General features: G+C 38.2%; 3 protein-coding genes across 4 annotated transcripts in view; 2 read left to right on the top strand and 1 right to left on the bottom strand.

Moving 5' to 3' along the window:
* The window catches only part of LOC107726625 (sialomucin core protein 24-like), a 16460-nt gene extending 4685 nt beyond the window's left edge, over window positions 1-11775 (top strand). The window contains exons 2-6 of the mRNA XM_016536279.1: window positions 3244-3318; window positions 7817-7885; window positions 8027-8077; window positions 8341-8397; window positions 8475-11775. Of these exons, the coding sequence (XP_016391765.1) occupies window positions 3244-3318; window positions 7817-7885; window positions 8027-8077; window positions 8341-8397; window positions 8475-8641 (419 nt within the window). The 3' untranslated portion in view covers window positions 8642-11775. The remainder of the gene's footprint in view (window positions 1-3243; window positions 3319-7816; window positions 7886-8026; window positions 8078-8340; window positions 8398-8474) is intronic.
* Window positions 11776-13271: 1496 nt separating this feature from the next.
* Window positions 13272-16772, bottom strand: LOC107726623 (centrosomal protein cep57l1-like). Of its 2 annotated transcripts, none has more exons than XM_016536278.1 (11): window positions 16630-16772; window positions 15988-16168; window positions 15726-15902; window positions 15493-15614; window positions 15199-15315; window positions 14992-15069; window positions 14742-14834; window positions 14544-14612; window positions 14060-14280; window positions 13822-13966; window positions 13272-13688 (listed from the first exon to the last, which is right to left on the bottom strand). In XM_016536278.1, exons 1-11 carry the CDS (start codon window positions 16648-16650, stop codon window positions 13440-13442), a joined length of 1473 nt encoding a protein of 490 aa, XP_016391764.1. In that variant the 5' UTR covers window positions 16651-16772; the 3' UTR covers window positions 13272-13439. The 2 variants fall into 2 exon arrangements, with proteins under 2 accessions (XP_016391764.1, XP_016391763.1); XM_016536277.1 differs by having other exon boundaries at window positions 13273-13688; window positions 14544-14615.
* An 891-nt stretch (window positions 16773-17663) lies between these two features.
* The window catches only part of LOC107726620 (sestrin-1-like), a 50189-nt gene continuing 48399 nt past the window's right edge, over window positions 17664-19453 (top strand). The window contains exons 1-2 of the mRNA XM_016536265.1: window positions 17664-17746; window positions 18276-18594. Coding sequence (XP_016391751.1) covers window positions 18319-18594 — 276 coding nt within the window. The 5' untranslated portion in view covers window positions 17664-17746; window positions 18276-18318. The remainder of the gene's footprint in view (window positions 17747-18275; window positions 18595-19453) is intronic.

Genomic DNA, 19453 nt, shown 5'->3' with positions numbered 1-19453 from the left:
AATAAATCAATTAAATCTGTATGTGGATGTGTGTAAATATTCAAATGTAATCCCCTTTGTAATCGTTAACATTTTCATAAGTAACTGTAATTTAATTACACATTTTTTCTTAGTAACTGTAACTGATTACAGTTACATTTATTTTGTAATTAAATTACATAACGCCGTTACATGTAACTAGTTACTCCCCAACACTGAGTATAAATATCTGCCACCTAACTATTATTTACATGCCTGTTGCTAAAGAAAATGCTGTTTAGTGTAGGCTAAACAGAATTTATCATTATTTGCACTTAGTGTAACTAGAATATATCACTTTTTCCAATTAGTGTAACTGCCAAAAATAGCATTGTTCAGTTAAAGACAGCTCAGTGTTGATTCAGTTCTGTCCAATATGTAAAGTTAATCAATTATGAAATGAGTTCAATTGGGCAATATAGCATTAACATAATACAGTAAACAGTAAGCAAGTATGCCATTTCGAACACAGCCCATGTGTTTGATTCAACAAAAATACCTGATTCTTAAGAGGCATTTGGTCTTGAATTGGTTTCGTCCATACACTGTAAAAAAAATTCCGTAAAATTTACGGTAGAAAACCGGCAGCTGTGGTTGCCGGAATTTTACCGTAAAAAATATGGTAGCAACGTTTTAGGTTTTACGGTTGTAACTTAAATTTACAGTTAAATACCGTAATTTCATTAACTGATAAAATGTTATTATATACCAACCTATTGAAGTACTAAAATCTGTTTTGTACCTTTGTAATACACTGATAACCACCAAATGCAGGTGGTGATGAGAAAGTCACACGATGAATCAAAGCCTATCACAAGCAGCTTTTAAATAATAACATATATAGAAGGTGCACAGTGTCATTCACACAAACACCAAACACCATCATGGTAACACACATGAAACTGAAATAATGCAATAAACATTAACTGAACAACATTAGGTGTAACGCACAACGCTAATATACAAAACTGATAAGAAAAAACAAAAAAGAAACATAGTTATTTCAACAAAAAAACATCAAATTTGAAATATAACGCAGGGAATTCTGGGAATGTCAATTTACAGTTATTCACTGTAAATTAAACGGTCTTTTTCACTTTCAAAAACGGTATACTACCGTAAAATTAATGTCCAATACATGTAATGTCCAATACAGTTTTTCACCGTATATAGTAGGGGAATTTACCGTTAACCATTTAACAGGATTTTACTGTAGCATTTTTACAGTCTTTTACCGTTAAATTCACAGTCATTTTTTACAGTGTACCAGCGAAGGAAGGATCGAGAACTAAAACCTTCTTTGCCGGTGTTTTTGAATGAATCATTCGAAAGAACTGGTTATTGATTCCCAACCTTAGTTTTAATAACATATTGTTAAACGCGGGTGATGCACTTTGGCCTCGCTACGATTTTTTTCGTGATTCAGATTTACCATATGTGTTTTAGATATTGCCCAATACTGAACTCAAACTGTACCGTTTTTTAAAAAAACCTGTCTGAAATAATTAACCACTTATCGTGTGTCTCACAATGATCGCTGGTTTGCCGCTGTTATGTAATCCAATACATATAGGTTTCTATTTTGTTGTCTTGTGGCTTTGCTTCCATTGAGATATACTGCGTTGTGAAGATCTATATTTATCCAGAGAATCACATGTTGGGCTGTAAAATAAACCAGAGAACTCTCTCTCGCTCTCTCTCTCTCTCTCTCTCTCTCTTTCTCTCTCTTTCTCTCTCTGTTGGGGCAAAGGCACTAGGCACTTGGGCTGTGTCTTAAAATCTACTGGGCTGCCTACTTACGCAACCATTTTGGGCCCAGCATGAAAATCAAATTCATTCTTTATCTATTTAATGCATGTTATTAATCTTATTGTGAGCAATTTTGACCTTGTAATGTTTAATCGAAATGTCATAACTGGACCTTTGGTGAAAACGACAAGGCTTTACAGGGCTTTCTTTTGTGATTCATTACACTCACAATGTGGGGGGAAAAATCTGCCGTCTCTCTGGAGATGTATACAGGGAGGGGGGGGAATCTGCCGTCACTTCCATCTCACATCAGCTTTAAACCTGTCACAATGTTTTTAAATGACCTTGGTTTGTGTGTGATCAGATCAGATCATGTTCATTTGGTCACAAGACTCATTGGTCCTCTTGCCAGTTTTTCTGTTACTCCACATCTACACAATTTAAGATTAAATGTGTCAATTCACTAGCAGAAAAGATTTTAGGTTGGCATAAAGTGGGTATGGCTCCGGTTAGGGCTGGGTATCGAGTTCGATACTTTTTAGGCACCGACCGAATTGCCTCGATACCATCGAGTATCGAAAAACGTCTCGTCGTTCGGTACCAAATTTCGATACCTAAGGGGTTAATCTCATCAGCGTCAGTGAGCCAATAAGCCTGCAGCACTAGCCGGTGTGTTCGACTAGAGGTGCGGCGCAGATTGATCATCCGCGAGAGTGATTCGAAAGCGCACGGAGCAGTCTGCTCTCTTTAGCTCTCGTGGTACTGTAATACACCGATCGGTCTGCACAGTCGGTCCGCGTCAAGTCGAACACACCCAGAGAGTGGCGCACACGTGAGGCTGTAGTGTGAATGCGTCCCAGCCCCCTTAGATGTAAGGCTACATTTACACTGGTGCGTTTATGTTCTAAAATGAAAACGATCCTCACCGTACTGGCGTTTCCACGGCGTTTCAAGCCGGCTTTCCACTATCTCCGACAAACGACAAGCGACAGACCGGTCATTAATTTCCAATGGAGAGTAGCGCGGGAGCTGTGTGGAGTTCCGTTTGAGTTTGTATAAACATCAACAAGCTGAAAAATAAAACCAAAGTTTTTTTGTTAGATAATGTAATCTTGTTAAAATTGATTTCATAAAATTGGTATCGAAAAAAGTATCGTTCAGGAACCGGTATCGAAGTCAAGGTATCGGTATCGGTATCGATATCGAAAAAATGTTAACGATACCCAGCCCTAGCTCCGGTATGTTTCAGCTAGAGACTTGGAGAATGTGTTACTAATATTTTGTGGTTTCTCAGTGTGCCTTGTTTTTAGGTTTAAAGGCCAAGAGATAACACTGACACATACTCTGGCAACAAATCTAGGTCAACAACACAAGAAACCTGTATTAAAATGCCAATGTGTTGCTTGAATATGACATGCTTGATGGAAATCTCATCATTTTTTAGGCATGCTATTTAATGCGTGGTTTCTTTTGCAGATGAAGACTGTGGTTCATTGACATCTTGTGAAGCATGTGGAAATGTGACTCACTGCCAATGGATGAATTGCTCAGGTCAGTCCCTCCTCCATGTCAAATTCAAAGCTCATATGACAACAGTCAACTGGCTCATATGACAACAATCAACTTCATATATATATGAAGCTTGCTTAAGCACACTTGAAACATTTCTGTTAATCTTTTTCTATATTTTTCCAAGCCAACATTTTGATCTATTTGGTATGATGCACACATGCTTCACCTGACTTATTAGTCACAGTGAATTATCTGTTTTAGCATAGTACTCATTTCATTAATGGTAAATGGATTTGGCCTTCCAGCAGCATGTGATTTTTTTTTTTTTTTTTGTGAATATATAGCTTTGTTTTTGCTTCAGTGGTGTTGATATCCAGTTTTGTTTGCTATCCAGTTGTATTTCCCCATTACATAAAGAGAAAATGAAAAGCATAACCTTTAGTTTTCCTGTTCCCAGATTATAATTATGGATTTTCTACCAAATCATCTCAGATGATTAGCATTGGTCTGCACATTGTTGATTCAAAACACAGATCCTGTAACTGTCTAAAGCATTCCTAATGTGGTGTACAGATAATAGATGAGATTGTAAACCAGGGTTTATGTGTTTGGCGGTTCATTCAGTGCTTAATGCTGGCTTCGGTCAGTGTGAGCCTGAAGTAACTGCCCTTTTATCCCTGGAGTCCTTCTCCATGCCTCTTTGCTAATGGATGACGTGAAATGAATCAGGGGGAGTAAACATACTAATAAAACACACACACTGTTGCTATGGTGCTCGAGGCTCTTAAGGAAAAAAAAAAACGGGAGAGTAAGCAAGCAGAAAGAAAGTAGCCGTATCATGGGTGAAAGGAGTGGAAAATTCAAATTACAGCATGAATGAATGAATGAATAATGAAATATCTTTCTTATATTGTTTTAAATAAAATAAAATTTAGTTTTAAGACATAGGTGATCTTAAACTTTTAATCATTTTGAGTTTAGGTGCATCAAAAAATCAGATCAGGTTTTCACTTTGGCCCAGCATAAAGTCATTGCACTGAAGTCAGACAGCAAATGTGCCAAATATTTTAAAAAAAAGGAAAAAAAGTATAACGTTTACCGGGTCCACATGTGATGCAAAATATCTTTACAGGGCTGCAAATAAGCATATAAGTTTTAACAGAACTTAATAACCTTTTCTGGCACTGTTGGATCACTTTTTATTTATTTATTTACTTTACTTTACTTACTTAAGTGACAATGTGTCTTGTAGGCCAAGTATGTTTACCCATACACGGAACACACACATACTATAAAAACACACCCTCAGAGCAGTGGGCGGCCATTTGCAGCCATTTTGGTTCGGTGCCTTGCTCAGTATTGAGGGTGGAACTCCTACAATTCCTGTTGGTACTGAGAATCGAACCCACAACCTACAGGTTACAAGTCAGGCTGCAACTGCCCATTGCCATTTTGTCGTGAATGACTGTGTGTAGCGTGGTGTCAAGCTGAGTGCCGATTATCTTGATGCAGCCAGATCAGAGCAGCGTTATCAGAACACTCTGCAGGTGGTTAAGGCAGACCAGAAGCTGAAGCTGAAGCATAACTTAAGGAAGCAGAATACTGCAAACAAGAGTGCTTGATACATGTACACTAGGGTACATGGCAGTTGTGGCCTAATGGTTAGAGAGTTTGACTTATAACCCAAAGATTGTGGGTTCGATTCTCTGTACCAGCAGGAAATGTAGGTGGGGGGAGTGGCACACTGTTCCACACTCAATACTCTCTTACACACTCAATACCCACACTCAGCTTGACAGCACACTCTGCACAGTCATTTATGACAAAATGGCGGTGGCAGTGGGTAAATAAGGAAATAAATAAATAAAGAATGTGCAAGCCACCAAACCCCCAATTGCTCCCGGGCACCACAGCAAAATTGCTAGTCAATATACAATTTAATATATATGAAATTGTTGTGCTACTTGACATGCAATAGATATAGGGCCAAAACAAAACCTAGGTGTATAAATTGACAAAGCGTGATTCATAGTTTTGTATCACTGAAGCGTTAAAACATTTCTGTTTTAATAGTTAGAATGTAATTAGCATGTAAGCTTGTTGTTTGTTTTTGTGTCGTTTATTTATTTTTATTTAATAACTTTTTATTTATTTTGAAATCTGTCCTCTGGTTAATAGTGAAGCAGATCATTTATATTAAACTGTCTACCACAATACAGTTATAAACCACTTCCTTTGCACTTTCACAGGCTTTGTTCTCAATCTTAAATTAAACATCAGCTGTCATTCTCCACATTCAGAGAGTCTGTATTGTTTCTCTAAGTATGAGAGCTTGACAGTAAGGAGAAGTGGTCTGACGGGCCTGAGCAGGTATAGTGTCTGTAACCGCACCTCCCCCTATAACAAAGCCAGTAGCGTTAGCATTGTGCTATCAGCTCCCCAGAGATGACGCGATCGGTTTACACTGATTCAATGAAACAACTTACTGGAAATATCTGGGTCTTTCCTGCTGTAGTGCAGACTAGTATAATCAGGTTAAAATGTTTCAGAGTGTTTAGATTATTAGAAATAGGTTTGCGAATAGTTTTGAGTTTCTTATTGTGTCTAGGTACAAAATATGGGGTAAATGCTGGTAATCTGTTTTTAGGACGGGACTTTTTGATTCGTTTTGAGGGTGTTTCTACAAAGCTATGGTTTTCATGGCCTGTTTAAAACAATGTTCAGGCTAAATCATCGTGTTGTGACATAAGCTGTAAATGCGCTCATGTGAATTATTGACGTATGGCTCTTTGTGGGTGTAGGAGGAAGGTGAGATGACCTGGAAGGTACAATGTTTGCGCAACAAATACATCAGTTGCATTAGATATTAGACTTGTTTGCTAACCTTATCTGATGTAATCATAACTTGATAGCATGTATGTAAACTTCTGACCAAAATCTCACACCTGTTTAGAATATGTATGTAGTGCTTTTCTTACAGATTTGTGGCACTATATGTATTCTTATTCTTTATTATTTTGATAAAGAAACCAGAAAATGTATATGGTGCTTCGCTTTGGCTTACGTGTACTGAGACAGAGGCACAGATGTTCTCTCTGTTCTTTTAAGAATAGAATCTCAGTGGCAGTTTTTGTGGTCTAATCTGTGAAAACCAGTAAAAGCAGGCCGGTTGACATCATATTCATTCATCTGATTGCTCCAGAGTGCTTGTTCAGTCCTTTTAAAGTAATGAACATGTATGCATTTCCCTTCAATCATTACTTGAGACTGGGTAACTGAATTTGTTTTGCTGTCTGTACAAACTGCTGAGGGCTGAGAAGCAGTGTGGAATGCATGGTCATTTTTGCAAGTGAAGCACTTATTCAGAAAGCAAGGAATTGAAAACATCTTGGTGTTGTCATAGTATGGAATTTCAACATGAGAGTTGTACCTTTCACAAAAGCATGTGACATTTCTTTCTCAGTGTTGGCTGTTTTGAGGCCATAAAGAACACAATGTACTTCCATACACGGATCTATAGTTTAACCCACCTGTTAAGATGTTTTCGTGGGGCTCAGTTTACTTTTGACACAAAATACTCAAAGCCTGTCACGGTTCAGGACACTCGTATTGAAAGAGAAGGAGTCACAAAACAACACAAGTTGTAGCAACAGCCAAATATCTTTTATACAGGCCTAGACTACGTTATTTCTCAAACATTGAGAACATAGTTATTTGATTTATGAAAATGTATATAATATATATATATTTTTAACTATTTTTAACGAACTTAACATATTCCATAGATACTGAGATTTATTTATTTTACGTGATTTGAAGTTCTACATTCTGCTTTTTTCCTATAATTGTAAAGTATTTAATTTCCAAATAATTAAAAGCATAAACTAATTGGTGTATATGTTTTCTGTGTGACAAGAATTTAAGCACATATGTGTGTACGCACAGTTAGTGAATTAGACTGTTGTGACTCTCGAGGCTTTCTGAACTTAAGTCAATGACAAACATGAGGAAGACAACAGTGTCGGTAAAGTGGATTACGAAACAATGCGTAAAAATTTAATTATTGCTATCAGTAGGAATTTCTGAGCTGTCTGTCGTATTTGCACACAATGCTATTCATGTGTGAAGGGAGGATACTCTAAATGGAAACCAGCTGATGGTGACACAGAGGTTTCTGGAAAATCTTCCTTGTTTCCTCCTCCTCTTTCTCTTTATCTCTTTCTTATGTCAATATGGCATACTGTCAGTTCATCCACTTATTTCTGGGTCATAACCTCTTTATGAGTCCAGGAAGTGTTTGTGATTTTATTCTTTATCTGATGGTATGTAAGGTAAAAAATGCCAACTTGTGAAATCTTCAATCAGTGCAGCTACATTATTTCAGTCAATCCATCAAGATTTAGATAATCATGTTTGAGTACTTTTTTTTTTTTTTTTGCATTTCAAATGCACAGTGACTTTGTTTGGTCTTGTGTTGTTGTTGTTTTTTCTCTCCTTAGATTGATGTATAAATAGTTTTATTTTCACTACATTTCAGATACTCCAAAGTGTGTTAACGGCAGTGCTGAGAACCAAACAGTCGGCTGCATCAGTATGAACTGCACAGGTACGTCGTGTCCTACTATCTTAAGATCATTTTTACACTCATCAACTGCAAAAAAATAAAGTTGCAAGTTGCAAATATGACATGGCCAATTGTATGTTGGGATGATGTGGGTTTAATATGTGCATTTTCTCTGAACTGCAGAGCCGACCCCGGCCCCGTCAGTGAGCCCCACCGCAAACGCTACCATCAATGGTACGGCCATCCAGATTCATCTCCTTTGCATTCATACACACCTCAGAACGCATACCTACGTAATTTAAAGCCCATTGCCAATTGCAAAGCCCAATGCCAATATTTTATCAACCATAAAATATAAATAAAGAGCCATAAAATATAAAAATGTACCTGCATCCGTTCATAACACAGAACAGGCTATACAATTTGATGTGTCTGCTTTTTTACTGTTTATTGCTGAGGTAGAAAAATTATTCTGAACAGCACTTTTTTCTGCTTAGCTACCACAACAGCCCCCACCACAGCAGTTGTTCCGACTCAAAACAGCACCGTCACAAGTAAGTACAGCTCTCTGAAAGAATGAAACACTTCCTTTATGCTTTTAAGTTTCACTGAAAATTTGGCCTTTCCACAGATGTCACGTCTGCGTCTCCTACTCCTGCTCCTTCTCCATCCAAATCATCCACATTTGATGCCGCCAGCTTCATCGGTGGAATTGTGTTAGTCCTTGGCCTTCAAGCTGTCATCTTTTTCCTTTACAAGTTCTGCAAATCCAAGGATCGCAACTACCACACCCTGTAACACACTGCTACCTGGAGGCACCACACGGCACCACAAAACCCACAGTCCGACCCAAAAAAGAGAGACAGACACATTGTACTCACAGATTTTTAAATACTCTTGTAATTTCCCATGTTTAACCTCATATTTGACATTTAATTTCTGTGACTTGAGCTTTGGTTTGTTAACGTTAGAGCTCTCACAAGCACTCGAGTTCATTAACACAAATACACCCAACACAGAGTAAATATGCATTATTCCCAACTTCCAGTGTTAATTTCAGGTAACTTTACTAGAACAGTATTTTATATAGTTGCCATGACTGATGGTTTTCAATATTCCACCAAGTCCTTCATCATCACCATGTTCAGAAATATATCTATATAGTTCAAGACTGAATGAACAAAGTTTTTCCCATTCATTTCAAATTTGTTTTGAATTTTCATCACATAGTCCTTTGGGTTGTATCTGTCCGTGTGTGGTGTGTGATCTTAACCCCCCCCCCCCCCCTTTTTTGGCCATTCCTCTTACTTGCGCCAACCAAGAGAGCCAAAATGTTGCAATAAATTACATTCCCCAGCTTAGTCCCTCACTGTTAACCATCTACAGTTAGAGAACCAGTAGACATCAGTTCTCAAAACTAGTTAAAACCGGCATCTCGCTTCTTTTTTCTCCCCCAAATATGTCAGTGGAGTGCTGGGTAATATCAGAGATGCATTATATTCCCATAGTTAGCATCCTGTCATTCTGGGGGACTTGCCAGCATATCTTAAGTTATACTTTTGGGAGTTTATGTGGATTTGAAACAATAAAAGCTCAGCCAATCCAGTTCTACTAACAGCCGAAATGAGTCTTCATTAGAATTAGTAGATTCTGCCGGACATGCGAATAGAATGAGGCACTATGAGAGTGGAGGATCCATGATCCCATTCAGAATGATTGACAGTTGAGTCAAAGTGCCTTTTTAGGTGGAGGCAGTGGCTTGCTGCCTTAAAAGTGAGCCTTAAAAGTGTGAATGTGTTTGTGTTGGGCCTCCGTCGAGGCCAGGCTCTGTGTAAGTGTGACTGTATGTCAGTGTGTTTATAGACACGCATGCGTGCTTGTTTCGATGATGTAGATCTAGTGTCTGCCGGCTGGACTGATTGCTATATTATACAGAGTAGATAATTAAAAGTTAATTCATTTGTTGGATAATGTGTCATGGTTCCTAAAAGCTCTCAGTTCTGGAGGTTTATTTTTTTGCTAGCGCAGAAACGTTGGTTGGATGCTAGCACTCCCTTTCAAAAACATTGATATTTGTACATAATCAGACCTCTTTGACCATAAACTGAATCAATATCGTTAAATATAAGGCACTAAAATGTCTTAAACTGAGGTGTAATACTTCAGGGTGATTAAAACAGGCTTGTAATTTGATCCTGATATTTTTTAGCAGCCTTTGTGATAAATACCCTAAAGAGAACTGAAATATGCCCTAGAAAAGTGCATTCAGGATATGTTTTGCTTATTCTGTCATTTTGTTTTTCTGTTGCTACAATTATCTGAAGATTTTGATGCAGTCTTAGAATAGAGCTAAGTCAGTCTCATAATTTAATGCTTGGGTTTGATTTTTTGAAATCTAGTTACTGATTTTGGGTAGATTTGATTCAAATGCAGAATTGACCTACACTACGCCTAATTCCTGCCTTGCTGAGTGTATTTCGTTTGGTACTCTGTTCATAAAATCATTTGTCTGAGTAGTGTGTTGGCACGTTTATAGGCCGAGGGCCTGTATATTTTTTTCCCCCTTCATTCCTGTGTTATGAAATTTGAAATGTAATAATCTTGATTAGCTTGCAGCTAATAACTTCCTCTGCGAGTCAGAATGTCATTGGCTTGGGAAGTGATTTGCGTTATTTGGGTTGCAGATTTTGTAATGGCAGAAATGAATTGTTTTGTTTGGTGCATGCTTTCGTTTTCATCTGCTTTGTTGACATCCTAATGTCAAAGTGTTTCATTCCCAGCATGTTTCTCTGAAGATGACTGTTAAGGCCTCACTTTCTTTGTTGAACCACTCTAATTGCTTGTCCATTGTCGTATCACAGTGCTTAAATGCCAACGGTGTCTATTTTAGCATGAGTCACTGAAAAGCTGCTATGATGCTTCACAAGCTTCATCGTGCCTATAGTGTAGTCAAATGAAATCCTATTGTTTGCCATTTCGCTTCAGCTTTGCCAAATTAAAAACACTGTTTACTTAAGAAAAGTTCAGAATGCACGGTGTTTCGATTGTGTATTCTTTTTCAATAATGAACATAAAACACAATTACACAACTCATCACAGTATTGTCTGTTTAGCATCAGGCTACATCCAAAGATTCCACTTAGTTGCACATGGATTTTAGCTGTGCATGCAAAGGGCTGTAAAGGACATGCTACATTTTCGGGTGAACTGTCTGTTTTAATTCCATATTCAGAGCTCAGTGAAGGATGCTAATGTTTGAGAAGGTAAACGGCTCAAAATCCTCACACTCAGAGAATTCAACCTAACTTCAAGTAGTCTGTGGCCTTGATTTCTTATGCCTTTATGTTTGTGTGCATGCATGCATCAGATTTCCACAGAAACAGCCATAACAGTGCCATATTCTGTCATCGCTCTGAGCTAGTGTTGCATTCCTTGCTGCACCTTTTGAAGATGAAGTGCCTTAATTATTTAAGATTAGACGATGAAGATTACTATTGTCATGAAGACTTGCACTCAAAGGGACTTGAATGTTTTAGAGTGAAGCTTTGGTTTATTGAAGTTGTGAGTGGATAATGAGAGATACATGGAGTATAGCATCTTGCTTGTGCCACCATTTTGTTATCTAATTGCTAAGATTTAACTGAATTTAATGTTTTTTTTTTGTTTTTTTTTAATGACTGTAATTACCTTTGGCCCATTGTCCAGTCGTGCATTTTTTTTTTTATTGCTTCACATAAACATGCACATGCCCCACATACACTCTTGTCACTTAGAAGACGCTTGCTGTTGCCTTAATTGTTTTATGCTCTATTATGTTGGTTTTATTTCTCTGGAACTCTTTCTTTTGTTCTTGTGTTTTCTCTCGTTTCGGATCTGCATTCGCAATTAGGTTGGAAATGTGATTAATTAATTAAAGTTTGAATATTGTAAAACGGTTGTGGGTGTTGTTTTATGTTGTCTTTTTCTTTAAGAAACCTTTGTGACTGACACTTTTACGGTACCATATATAATTTCGGCCACCATCGAGGTTCATTCCCACCGCAAGAGTTAAATAAATAGTTACTTGTGACTTTATATCTCCAGATGCACCATTAAATCTGGCAAAGTGGCATTTTTCACAATTGTTACTTTATATCTCGTCTGAAGTGGAAATGGGCTTCCATAGGCGACAGTTCGCAGAATATAAGGATTGTTTTTTTTTTCAGTGTAAAGGTTTTTAGTGATGCTTTTGGCAATTCTTTTTAAAAGCTGCTAGAGGTGATATAATTGTCCAGTATATAATTGTATTTAGTTATTTTACACACAAAACATTAACTCTCTCTCTCTGTATATACTCTAGGAATATCGAGGTGGAGAAACTCTTATTATTGAGAATAAAGAGCCTTGAAATAACAAAAGTTTACATAAGTCCAGTGAGAATTCTCATTAAAATGTCTTTTAATCCCTGGACTATATTTAATCTATTTCAATGTCCCTGTGTCCTAGAAAACAATCCTTAAAACACACACACACTGTAATGTTTAACTAACAGGATATGCGCTCACCCTGAGGGTCAGCTCTATTCTTGCTTACTTTGCATCAAATGCCTAGGTTTCTTCTCTGGACAGGATGTGCATGTGTTGGGATTCAATGTTTTCCCTCGTATCACACTACTGAAAAGATGACTATAAAGGTCATGAATCATTTAAGAGAAATGCAGTATTACAAAGACATTTTGCATGATGCACTGTAATAACCAGTCAACATGCCGATATCATAATCATGGATTGTGAGCACCAAGAATCAATGATATTACATTGTGTTTGCCAGTACTTCCTGTATTCAAGAGTTTATGCAATACTGATTTAATCTGTACTGTGTCACAAAGCATAATCCAATAAGACCGTATGAACAAAACGGTCTTTTCTTTTCTGCCTGGTTACATGTAGAATGCTTTTGTTCATTTTTGCCATCTGCTCTCCTCTCTTTTATATTTTTTCATATTTGTGGTTTTTCAAGGTGTAAACCTGGTGACCGTCGTCACTTGTGGTTGTAACAAGATCAGATATCGGAGAATGGGATCATTTTGTTGTGGAAACTGTGTAGGAAACTGTGTGTCAGCTGATTGTAAATCGCATAAGAAACCACACAAAAGCTGATGCTGCAAGAACACTTTTTTTTCCCTCACGTTTTTCGTCACCATCACTACCTTTCCGGGTGTTACTTTCTCACACTTGGAATAGGTGAAATAAATAAAAAGTCTTACAAACAGGCCTTTTTTCATTATTTAGTGATTGTATGACAGGACTTAATTCTATCCATTGGATGGTGAAAAGTGATCAAAGTTTAGACTACAGATAAATAAGAAGCCAAGTTGGTCTGTACTATAAATATATGTAGATATTTTATTTACAAAATATTCAAAAAAAAATATTAACAGAAATAAAAAGCAATTAAAAATCTCAGAGTCATTCAGAGATATATAGGTTTTTGGAGTAAAATCAGATGAGTCAGTGTTTTCTGATCTTCTGAGGGCAAATTTCAGGTATCATTCCAGTGTTCTCTTGAGGTGCTATAACTCTTCTAAGCCCCGGATGTGTGTTTCAGGACAATGTAACTATGTCTCCCATGCAATGTCCTGTCTGCGGAGGCTAGAGCACAGTTTCTGTGTCTCTCTGAGGAGCCTCAGGGACTCTTGACTGCTCCTGCTCTGTTTCTGTTCCGTGCTGGCCGAGGCTTTGACAGGGGACGGTGGCAGTGGTTGTACCCCACTCTGTGCCCTGGTTTTGCGCTCTACACTGGCGGCCCTATGATGCTTCTGCTGCTTTAGCCTGGGGCTATGAGATGACTGGGAGAGTTTCTGAACCTACAGGAGCAAAAACAGCTTGATATACATCAGTGTTTTCTGTAGGATGTTTTTATTTAAATACTATTACAAACTAAAAAAAACGGTTGAAACTGTAATGTGTAACTTCAGCTGTAACAAAGTACAAACGTACTGTTTGCTGATGCTTGCGCAGTTTGGAGATTTGAGCTGCTTTCTCCTCCATTCTCTTGACCAAACAGTCCAGCTCTCGCTCCAGATCGTCATGAAGCTCTTGTTTAGAGGTCTCGTCTATCTGCTTGACCAGCTCCTGGTGTTCCCTGTCACACACACACAATGTTTACATTGTATCCTACTGTCCCTGTCAATGCATTACAAAAACTAGTCTTGATGGTTAAGATAGTGTAACTCGCAAGCTCATCTGTCCCAGCTCATCCTGAAGGGCGAGCAGAAGATCAGAAAGGCTGCCCAGTGTGGAAGCTGCTGTGCTGGGGGAGGACGGAGGTCTGCGCTGGTTCTCAGAAACAGACTTCTGCAGTGCGCTGACTCTCTCACACAGCTGTGGGTTTCTGTGCTTCATCAGGTGCAAAACACTCTGAACATTGGCATTGACTGAGTGACTGGGACTGGTTGCCTGAGAGAGAGAGAAAACCGCTCAAGATAACATTTATTATTATCATAAATACTGAACAGTTGCTGCTTAATATTTTTGTGGAAATTGTGTTTCTTTTTTCAGGATTCTTTGATGAATAGAATCAATAGAATATAAATAAATATTTGGGGGGAAAAAATATTTTGTAACACCATAAATGTATTTACTGCCACTTTTGTGTAATAATAACCATGTATAAATGTAAATAATAATCAAGTTATGTGTCGGGGTGAGGTCATACTGACTGTTCCAGCCACAAACGTGAGGCGTTTAGCCTTTGGAGTGGGAGGCACCTCCACCTTCACTGAGGAGGGCTTCTGACATAATATGAAAGAAGAAAATATTAACACAACTCAATGCAGAATACATCTGTAGTATTCTGTTCTGTAAATATACTGCCACCTTGTGCTCACTATACATTACTGCAGAGCATTGTTTTTTACCTTGCAAGAGGCCTTTTCTTTCTTCTTTTTCTTGCCTTTAGGTTGAGTCACAGCAGAAAGGGAGAGGAGATTGTTTTTAAGTTCTCGCTGCAACTGATGCCAAGAAAAGCAATGAGACGGCATGAATGCATAAATTTAAAAAAAATGGCTTTTTAATAAAAGCTATTTTTTTCTATGGGGAAAGTTGACATGATTTATAAATCTATTTTTTGAAAATATGTTTGCAATTCTGCCTCTTTTTTTGTTTTACCTCCTCTGCTTTCTCCTGCACAATTTTGCGTTCATGTTGCTCCTCTAAAAGTTTCTGTTCTAAGAGCTCAATCTTCCTCTGTAGATGAAAGACACCACAACAGATTGAAAAAAGAAAACTGTGTCCATGTGGATTTTTTTCCCTCCCAAATTACCTGAGTGCATGTAGCCCAGGTGGTTAGCCAATGTGCATATCATATGTTTGTACCTCAGCTATAGACTGTGTACTGGTGAGTTTTAGATACTCTTTTTCCAGTCTTTCCAATTTGTTGAGCTGTGTCTGCATTTGTGGGTCTGTATGTGTGCTTTCCCTACACACGGAGTCCTAAAAACCAATCAGAACAGAGAAAAGGAGAAACAGAGAGAGAATAAGAGAGGCTTTGAAAGCTCAAAAGCTCTTGAGTTTGTACACAAGCTGTATCTTTTCATATGAGAATTTACTAAATGTTTAAGCTCTTGGAATATAGTGCACAACCTCTTTTGCTTTTGTCTGTTTGCTCACCTGTCTGTCTGTGTGAGTGATTCTCTCTCTCTTTGCACACTCCACCATTTTCCTCATGTAGTCGAGCTGTTTTTCCAGCAGAGAGCAGCGTGTTTCTGTGGAATGAAGTTTGGAAACCAGCTCTGAAGGGAAGAAGAGAAACAGAGACAACTTTGTACACTCTAATTTAATACAGTACTGGACTTTCCAATTATTATTTAAACAGACCAAAACCTGTTGTGGAACACTTTTACCTTTCCTCTGTGTAGAGTGATTCTCTTGTGTGCTGTGATCCAGTTCTCTCTGTGCAGAAGCATCCGCCTGATGTCGAACAGTCTTAGAGAAATGCTGGACGTTCCTCTCTGCCTGAACTCTCTCCAGCTTCAAGCGTCGCATCTTCTCCTGCAGTGTTTTCAGGGCTGCTATCACTGCTGTTCAAACACAGGAAACATTTACATTTGGTTTTATATATTTGGTTACATAATATGGTCCTCGGCATCTAATAACTCAATTCACCTCTGCTTCCAGCATCAGGCACTGTTTGATAAAGCTGTGGGCTGATGTCCTGCACACCTGAGCTCTTTCTTTCCTGTGGATGTGTGGCTGTGTTCATGTACAGAGGTCTTGACAGCTTCTCTGGAGGTTGGTAAAAACTGCCAACATAACTCTGTTTAGATGGAGAGTCCAGATTTAGACTCTGTAATCCAGAAAGCAAAAATGAACAGATTATTCATTTTTATTGCGAAAACCAACACTTTGGATGAGCGAACGATAATAATACAGTTATATATACCGAGTCATCGTCTTTAGAGGAAAAAATGGCTGTTAAATAATACAATGCAGTCAGAAAACAGCAAAACTCACTAACGAAAAAGCAAGTTAGCCACATTGTTGTATAAAAATATATTGTAACACTTTAAAGTCAAGATACATTTCCTGGATAATTAATTAAATGGCTGTGTGTCGAAACCTAGACAGCTAACGTACTTTCTAGGCTAAATAAACGTTTTACGAACCCAAAACTTGTTCTCTAGGCTGCTAACGTTACGTACAAAATGTGAATAAGCTAATAAGGCTAACGACTGTGATACAGCAATGTAAACATCGCTAAGAATAATAACAACCGCAATAAAGATATTTAGCATAAAGCATCTATACCTGATCTCTGAAGTGATCCATTATGAATTAGTCTCTTCGATACACATGAAAGACTAAATGATGCAGCCTATTCATCGGGTGAATTAGCTGAAAGTGTCCTGTTAACAGCTGTAGCCGACAGCGCCGCCCAGTTTCAAATTTCCCTCTTCTTTTACCGCCCTCAGTGGGCGTAAGTTCCGCATGCACACTATGACCACAGCTTCTTCAATATATATTCAAATAAGATAGATAGATAGATAGATAGATAGATATGTGCACTATTTGTAAGCAGCCCAGCTGCATCTGCTTTGGCAATATAAATGTATAGTTTTTGTCATGCCAATAAAGCACACTTAAATTGAAATGATAGATAGATAGATAGATAGATAGATGACATACTTTCAGCAATAAAGTGAGTTGGCAATGCTGGAATTCTACTGCCCCAGGCACAACCTCAAGGTCTAGGTTATTAAATAAAAATAATAATAAAACCACAAATTTAAACTTATCTTTCCAGTTATTTCTGAATTAGTCATGTTGACAACAAACATATTCTACTTGTCATCCAGTTCTATTTTTATTGAGGATGCCTTCATATAATAATACAGAGGAACTTTGAAACAAAGAAGAGGGCCATTGCTCATATTTGTAAAACAGTAAGAGGTGGCATAGTCAAAGCTATTCTGTTTTAGAGATTAGATCACATATTTCCTTTGAATCATATAGCTGAATATCTGGTGAAAGCTTTGCATTAATCATAAGGGTTTTGAGATAAACAAGTGGTGGCGGTGCCCCTGCAGTTACCAATGTTTTTTGTGGCTATTGGTATTTGTAGTTCTGCGTAGTATTTGTGCCGCCAAGAGAACGTTGATATTAACGAGCGTCTGAACTACAATTCCCTTTTTATTTGCATTGGGAGGCGCGGCCTGACAGGAACGCCTTTCTAATCGTTGATTGGTGCGCCGTGAGCATATTTCCGCCCATCAGCTTTTTTTGTAGAACACTATTGGACTGTGGTAACTGTCAATCAATTGTTAACTCAAGCCGCTGTGCAAAGGACTGAAATCGACTGAAGAGCCAGAGCGCAGGAAGGTTTCATTCAACGGCAGTGGGGACGACTAGAGAGAATGTGAATTTAGTAAGTATTTTTTTCTGACATATTTTGCACATTTTTAAAAAAAATAGAACGCGCTTAATAATTACTGACCATACCTGTGACTTTATTAATTGTGTAACCTTTGAGGGATATGCTTGATGGCTAATAACAGAACTTGAGAACGTCATTCAACGGTTTTTTAGAATGTGCCTACTGTATAATATCATACTCAGTTTCTTTGGTAAAATAACCAGTTTTATAGCAAAAGCTATGGAGAATTATTTCCCTAGACATTTGAAAATGTGTCAGTTCTACTGTTTAAACAACGGAAAACAAAAACCCTAACAACTTTTGTTTGTTATAGCATTCAGAACATTATAAATACACATCATTCGTATAATGCCTGCTAAGACATGCACTTGCAAGTCTGTTTATACTAGCAGGATAATATGGAACATTTTTGGAGGGATTTGCAGAATTCCTTTGCCAGCTTGAAGCAGAGATGATTGGTTTAGGATTATTTTAGCTATATTAATAATTGGCACACATTTTTGTCTTATGCATGGCTCAGTCATTCAGGTGTATAACTGAAGAATAGTAGACTGTTAACAGTGATGGATGTGAGAGATGCTGCGGGAAGGTGGGATGCGCTGGGCAGTCGAGACTCCAGCTCCAGACACGCAGCGATGGAGCTCATTCACCAGGAGGTGATGAAGATAATAGAGACCATGGGGCCGATACCGGACCCGCAGTCCTCCTCTCCCCCAGCCATGAATGACAGTCTGTCCAGTGATCTCAGCGCTCTCCTGACTCATGTCCTCATGCTCTCCAAACGGTGTCCTTATGAAGACATCAGGAAGAAATGCATGTGTTTGCTTCAGAAGGTTCAGGTCGGTACTTTAATAATTATTGAGTTAATAGTAAAGATGTTGATTGTATGTTCAACAATTTCTGTACATGATCTATGTGTCTTAAAAAAAAAAACACCCTTGCATATAATATGTTGGTGTATCATTGTACTACATTTATGCAGACCAAGCCCCATGTATTTGTACCCACCCAGCTGTATAAATGTATAGTCTATTGGTGGAAAGAGATTAATTTCTTTACATCCATGAATTTTCCACAAAATTTTAAAAATGTTAACGTTAAAGGCACAATATGTAATTTTTTCCACTAGAGGGCACGTATTCAAAACAAACAAAGAAACAAAGGCGTAGTTAGATGACGCCGTGACTGGGTGTGGAATCATGGGAGTTGTCGTCTTCATCCCCACAGCCGAAGCAATCCGATGGGACTCGGGCAGAAATCATGTTCATGGATGAGCTAATGTATTAAAGATTTATTAACGTCGTAGTATGAAGCAGGGTGAGGCTGAAAGCCGTCGAAGCGAAACGAGGCTGCTGAAGCAATTGCTAATGAGAGACGAGCGTGACACACAGCTCGAAAGCAGCGGAGCTTTTATTATGCCACAGTCGACCGCTTCCGCTCCTTCCGGTCGTGCGTATGTGGGGAAAAAAAAGCAGCACTGTTTTATCATACTAGATACATTTGAAAGTTCTGTTATAATGCTACTCTGTGCGGTCGTCACCGGTCTATTAAAACGCACAACATATTAAAGCGTCTTTGATGTTTCCATGTTTTCTACAAAACAAAACCGGAAATCGAGGGGCTATTACGTCATTGGCAGGCGCCATGGGTGCAGCAGGCGCAATGATATTACGCAGCACCTGAAAATAGTCCCCAGCA

This window comes from Sinocyclocheilus rhinocerous, unplaced genomic scaffold (genome assembly GCF_001515625.1).
Source record: "Sinocyclocheilus rhinocerous isolate Xijiao unplaced genomic scaffold, SAMN03320098_v1.1 scaffold1538, whole genome shotgun sequence".
Lineage (NCBI taxonomy): Eukaryota > Metazoa > Chordata > Actinopteri > Cypriniformes > Cyprinidae > Sinocyclocheilus > Sinocyclocheilus rhinocerous.
Note: the sequence above shows the minus strand (reverse complement) of the source record. Positions and strands in the feature narration are given on the sequence as shown.

Bases quoted from the DNA above. Each gene is read 5' to 3' on its own strand.
- LOC107726623 (XM_016536277.1), bottom strand. From the start codon at position 16,650: ATGGATCACTTCAGAGATCAG. The intron at 15,070-15,198 runs GTACAAACATAT...TTTCATCTACAG, and splicing joins GTACACAGTCTATAGCTGAG to AGGAAGATTGAGCTCTTAGA. The intron at 14,281-14,543 runs GTCAGTATGACC...TCTCTCTCTCAG, and splicing joins TCACGTTTGTGGCTGGAACA to GCAACCAGTCCCAGTCACTC.